The sequence below is a fragment of the Halyomorpha halys genome, unplaced genomic scaffold, assembly GCF_000696795.3.
Source record: "Halyomorpha halys isolate HHAL.00 unplaced genomic scaffold, Hhal_1.1 Scaffold859.1, whole genome shotgun sequence".
Taxonomy (NCBI): domain Eukaryota; kingdom Metazoa; phylum Arthropoda; class Insecta; order Hemiptera; family Pentatomidae; genus Halyomorpha; species Halyomorpha halys.
This window is the reverse complement of record NW_027115553.1, coordinates 66,830-72,882: the sequence shown is the minus strand read 5'-3', so window position 1 is coordinate 72,882 and position 6,053 is coordinate 66,830. Positions and strand designations below refer to the sequence as shown.

Here is a 6,053-nt window from a genome sequence, read left to right as displayed (position 1 = left end):
ATTGTCATCCAAATGATGATCGAGATTTATATCATCCATGAATCAATAGATTCATAAAATATTATTAGAGAAGTTGTAACTTATGGCTTAATAAGAAAGGAACAAGAAGAACTTGAGACAAAAGCTACCCGAGTAAAACTGAGAAGAACAAATTCTGTGCAATATTTCACTCAATCTTTTTCTTTTTCTCTACCTTTTCCCAAACTTGATTTGGACAAGTTATTATTTCTGGAAAAGAAAGAAAACTGCACGTCGACTTCGACTATTACAGCACTTACTGGAGAAACGGTATAAACTTCCAATTCATTACAAAAGACTGATCTACATGACTGTAATAAGGCCAATCTGGACATTTAAGCTTTAGGGATTCGAATTCCTCTCGTATCCGATCCTGAAAATCCAAAATCCTTTATAAAATCCTCAATGCTCCTTACTTTGCCACAAATTCAATCATACATAAAGACCTTAATGTTCCATATGTAACCGATCTAGCCCGAACCAGATATTATTCCTTCAATTCTAAACTCCCTAACCACCCAAACCCACTAGTTTCTAACCTTGTTTCCTCTTCCATTCCTGACAATCCTCCGAAGCGCCTGAAAAGAAGATGGCCACGAGACCTGCTAATGTAAAACGTCATTAGAGTACTAACAATGGGTGGTTTCTTTACACCTGTTTCCTTTTTTTTGAACTGAGATCAAATTTAATAAATGTATTATAATGTACAATTGCAAATAGCAATAAATAAAAATTATCTCTGACCCCTGAGGTCTTATCTCGGCGAGGTTTGCATTGTGTCACTGGGAAAGAGCTATTTTTACGGATTTTCCTATTTTATTTGTTTGTCTTTTACAAAGAAATAGCTTACATATTAATCCTAATTAGTGCACTCAGATGCAATAATACTAATTTCCACTTCCTAAATATGAGGAGAAATGCATGAATTCGAATATTTGAGTATAAATGTTGAAATATTTTCGGTGAATTTCAGTTTTCAATTACCTATCAGTAAACGTATAACATATATAACACATACATATGTGTCTGTGTTTGTATAATCACCTAAATCTGGATTTTTGCAAATTTAAACTCATAAGTGGTAAATAAAATATATAAAACGATATGTATATATATTTTTTAAATTGTTAATTATATAATAATAAAATGAATAAATTGGTGAAAAAACACTATATAAATACTTTATAAATAAGCAATAAATTTAATAAGTATTGTATTTCAACCTTGAGAACAGGAAAATGACTTTTTTTTAATCTATAATAAAAGAAATTTAAAATTTTAAATACAGACAATGATTTTACAGCTTAACGATTTTCAGTTGAGTACGATAAAATGATTTATCCTGAAGAAGATATTTATAAAGATTTCTTCATTTTAACTTCAGTTATTTTCCGTTTGGCTACACCTGTTTAAAAAAAAAACTAAAAGATAATTTCATTTTTATTAAGTTCTGAATCCAAACAATGAGGTAATCAATGTTGAATAAAATTTATTTTTGAAGAGTTTGATATTATCAGATATTAATTTTTAAAGATATATCAAAGTATATTCATGTAATGTTTTAAAAACGGTCAAAGTTTTAAGTAAGAACTTAGTAAGAACTGTTATTTTGTATATTAATGTTTAAATTTTGGACTTTGAAACAAGTTTTCTTCAGGTTTGAGGACATACAAATAGTAGTAGACTGTTTCATTTTTATTTAATTTTAAAAGCAAACGTGACTTAAATTTTTTTAAAACCATATTTTATAGGAAAATAAATCATTGCTGGATTTATTGTAATTAAATTGATCGCTAGGCTATCATCATTCAAGAAGATAAACAAAAGTTATTTGCAAAATAGTTCACAGCAACTGCAGCAGGGTTACTCGGAAATACCACAAGACTCCTGTGAAGCACATTTAGGCAAATCGGGTATATAATCCCCAACAGAGACCAGCGGTCAACACACTTCGCACATCGAGCCAGTACCGCACTCTTCAGAAATGAATAGTTTCATTGTCTTCGCTGCTGTAGCAGTCTGCGTTGCCTCAGCTATTCCTGTCTTCGAGGACCTCCAAGATAGAGGTAAGAATCCATTATAATTTAAATAAAAAACAAAATATGTTTTATTTTAAATGCATACGATTGCAAACAAATAAGCAATAGTGTAAATTAGAATTCAAATTCGATTCAATATGAGAATACTTCAAAACTAGAAGATATTTTGAAAGGAATATTATCATTAATTTATTTCTTCTTTGTACATATCGTCGTATATTTCTTTATCTAAACTATATTTGTTCTTAGTTCCAAATCAGTCCAAGACAAAAATTTTTTTTATATTAGAAGATCGTTGATAGATTGTGTGTAAAATATAAAAATAAGATGATCCGGTTGCGGTAAAAAAAACAACTCAAATAATTAAATAGAATAAATAGAATAGATAGAATAAATAAATAGAATAAATATAAATAAATAAATATAAATAGAATAAATAGAAATAGTTTAATAGAAATAATAACAATCTATTATGAGACAACGTTTCGCCCCACATTGTAGGGCTTCTTCAGTGCTAAAAAATATATAAACAACGGAATATGAAAATGGAAATAATCAGAAATAAAAAAGTAGATAAAAAAGAAATATAAAAGTAAAGCAGTTTACATAATAAAATACGGAAAAATGGTTTTCTAAAAATATTATATTGGTAAAAAATATAATTAAAATAATTGCTTTATTTACTAATGCCGTACCAAATAAATTCTTAATTTTTCTATAATTAGTTCAATGTTTTCATTTAAATTTTGGTATGTAAATTAGAATATTTTCAGAAAAAAAAATTACTCTTTTAAACTTCATTGCTTTTTCATAATAATCTGAACGTTTCAATATAAATATATTTATATAAATAATATTTAATGTATGTTTCGAAATTGGGTTAGCGCGCGTACGAAGAAGCACCTGTTGCAGCTTAGTAGAAGAGACACTATAGTTTTATTATTTGGGTGAAGACATTTTTTGTAGAAAATTTTAATTAATGGTTGATTTAGAATTCAAATATTATTTCTTTTACTTTGCAGATGAATCTATCAGACACAGGAGATCCCTTCCAGAGGTAGAATTGGAAGATGTTCAGTTATTCCAAGGTATTATTTTATAATATTGCAAAAATATTTCGATTTTTTATTTTAATTTATTTAAAATTATATTGCTTTTACAGAAGAACCTCTGAGAGAGGCCAGGTCAATTTCAGAAGCCGACTTTGAATATGTTCCTTTGGAAGGTACAATAAAGAGCTAGTAACACTATATATACATTATTTATGGTACTATATTTATTATATTGTATTTTCCACTGATACAGAAGAGCACGGAGCCCGATTGAAGAGAGCCACCTGCGACGCAACCAGCTTCACATCCAAGTGGCTGACAATAAACCATTCCGCTTGCGCCATCCACTGCCTCACCAAGGGCTTCAAAGGTGGCAAGTGTGTCAACACTATCTGCAATTGCAGGAACTAAAGAGTCCGCCAAAAGTATAAAACTAAAATAAAAAATGAAACCACCGATAGCATTTTATAAATAATTATTTAATCAATAAATTTTACAAAACTTATCTATTGTTCTTTTATATAATTATAAAAACAGTCTCTGAAATCCCTAAAAAAATATACCTACTTCAAATCTCATTTACTGAAGTACATAGTGCCAAATTGGTGTTTCACAAAACCCATAGAGGTTTAGCTAGGTATAGATTACTGATCGTAATAAAAAGAGGGTCAAGGTAGTAGCCTAAGTTAGATCTGAATATTGAAAACTAGTCAGACAAAGGCTCATAATATGTGAAACAAAATAGAGTAAGAAGCATCACAGAAAGGTAAATGTGTTAATATAAGGAATTAACAGGAGTAAAAGTAAAGAATGTTACAAAGGGATTGATTAAATATCATTTGAGGGGGATGAAGATGTCCCTCTCTCACCCTAAAATGATTGGAAAATCGAAAGAAGGTCGGGAGTTCGAGAGCAGAGAACCTAATCATACTTATGAGCTTGTTATAAAACATTTCAATCAAAGAGTTAATTTAAAATAAAAAACAATACCTTTGAAGATAACGAATTAGCATAATACATGTAAGTAATATAGTATTTGAATAGAAAAAAAAAGTTGTCAAAAATCATTTGGTCCAAAAGAGTTTGAAAAGTTAAAATATTTTATAGCATTGTTGGTCAAATTAAAATATTTCAATATTGCTGGGAAAATTTTAAATTTCATTCTCTGCCCAACTAATTGTTGTAGTAACACCCTTTACGATCACTACTCTAACGAGAGAACAACTTAAACAATAATTACAATACAAGAGCCGGGAAGAAAAAAGGCAGTTATTTCACTCCAAATTTTTATTACTTTAATAAAAACTATGTATAATTACGTTTGTCAAGTAAGTGTTGTAGCAATCGGAATCTACGAGCAGTTTCTTGTCGTTTCAGTCTTGTGTGAGGATTCCAAGTAAGTCTCTGGTCAAGATGGAGTCCTAAGTCAACAAATCCTAAAACGATAAACGTCATAAACTAATTTATAGTACATTAAACTAGCTTTAATTTGAATTTGAGGGCTAATAGACATCAGAACATCGAATAGTTTTTGAGATAGAGATTTCTCAAAATTAATTCACTAACTAATATTTCAGTACATTTTTATGAAAAGTTGCTTTTTAAAAATCTATATCTCGAGAACTATTGAACGTAAATTGGTCTATTAGGGCTAATATTTTAGCAAATTTATTCTACTTTAAATAATGTTTTCTTAGATTTTCTGGTTTTGTTGGTAGTTTTAAATATATAGAGCTCTGAATGAAAAATTAATTTTTTTTTTTACGTTTTCAAACAGCCACCATTTTTTATTTCTCCTACCTAGTCTTGGCAGAGCCGTCAATTTTGACCAGTAATTGTACATAGTTTTCGTTAAAGTAATCAAAAAATAGGGGTAAGATAACTTATTTTTTTCTTCCTGGTTCATGTACCATAAAGAGTTTCCTAGTTTTCGTGGTATTGGATTTACTGACTTTGATGATCACTAAGAGATGAGAAATTATTCACTATTCGGTTCATTATTATTAGAATATTAAAAACAACAACTACCCGATCTATTCAATTTATGACTTCTTTTTTTGCTTTGTTTTATGGAGCGTAAACTTATGAATTATTTTAATTTCGAGCTTCGTAACAGTTGACTCGAATTATGTAAACTTGATGCAGCATAACGTTACCTTTCTTTATTGGTGCTTTTATTAACTTTTAACTTTGTTTATTTTAGTTATTACGAATTCTTTAATCTTTCACTTATAGACTTATTGAAATGTATGCCCTTATTATGCATGTGTCAGAAATAACCAGCTTATTAAATACTAACTTAATTTATTTTTTTGTATTTCTACTTATCTTTCAGTATGATTCTTCTTCGGTATACATTAAATTTTCAAATAATATGGTTTTATTATATTTAATTTATTAGTTTTCCGTTTTCACTCTGTCAGGCCGATAGAAACACTACTCTTTTTTAATTCCTGATCATATAAATTTAAAATTTTATTTTAGACATAAAACAAAAACTTATAGCTTAGCGATTCATAGCTAACTGCGAAAAAATGATTTATAGTTAAAAAGTTTTATTTTAAGTTGGTTTTATTTTACTTTCAGTTATCAATAGGTTGGCAACTCCTATTCCATAAAAATACTAAAATAGGATTTCATTTTCATAAAGTACTGAATCTAATCAATCAGGTAATAAAATCGATGTTGAAAAAAAGCTATTTATAAAGGGATCGTAAACTAATTTATAACCGTCATTAATTTGATATAATAAAATAATAATTTTTCAGGATATATCAAGGAATATCATTTTACGTTAAGTTTATATCGTTTTATAAGAACCGTTATTTCGTATATAAATGTTTATATTTTGATAAGATTTTTAAGCAGAATGATATTTAGGACAGTTCACAGAATATTTTAACCAGTTTCATTTTTATTTGAATTTAACAATAAACGAGACTCA

General features: G+C 28.3%; 1 protein-coding gene across 1 annotated transcript; it reads left to right on the top strand.

Annotated features, from left to right (window-relative positions):
* The first annotated feature begins 1,945 nt into the window (after nucleotides 1–1,945).
* LOC106686673 (defensin-2) lies at nucleotides 1,946–3,614 on the top strand. Its single transcript, XM_014430099.2, has 4 exons — nucleotides 1,946–2,084; nucleotides 3,080–3,145; nucleotides 3,220–3,282; nucleotides 3,363–3,614. Exons 1-4 carry the CDS (start codon nucleotides 2,003–2,005, stop codon nucleotides 3,518–3,520), a joined length of 369 nt encoding a protein of 122 aa, XP_014285585.1. The 5' UTR covers nucleotides 1,946–2,002; the 3' UTR covers nucleotides 3,521–3,614.
* The last annotated feature ends 2,439 nt before the right edge of the window (nucleotides 3,615–6,053 follow it).

What these genes read in the sequence shown, in the direction of transcription:
- LOC106686673 (XM_014430099.2), top strand. Translation starts at nt 2,003, where the DNA reads ATGAATAGTTTCATTGTCTTCGCTGCTGTAGCAGTCTGCGTTGCCTCA. An exon ending in CGAGGACCTCCAAGATAGAG is followed by an intron (nt 2,085 to 3,079) that starts GTAAGAATCCAT and finishes TTTACTTTGCAG; the next exon opens with ATGAATCTATCAGACACAGG. An exon ending in AGATGTTCAGTTATTCCAAG is followed by an intron (nt 3,146 to 3,219) that starts GTATTATTTTAT and finishes TTGCTTTTACAG; the next exon opens with AAGAACCTCTGAGAGAGGCC.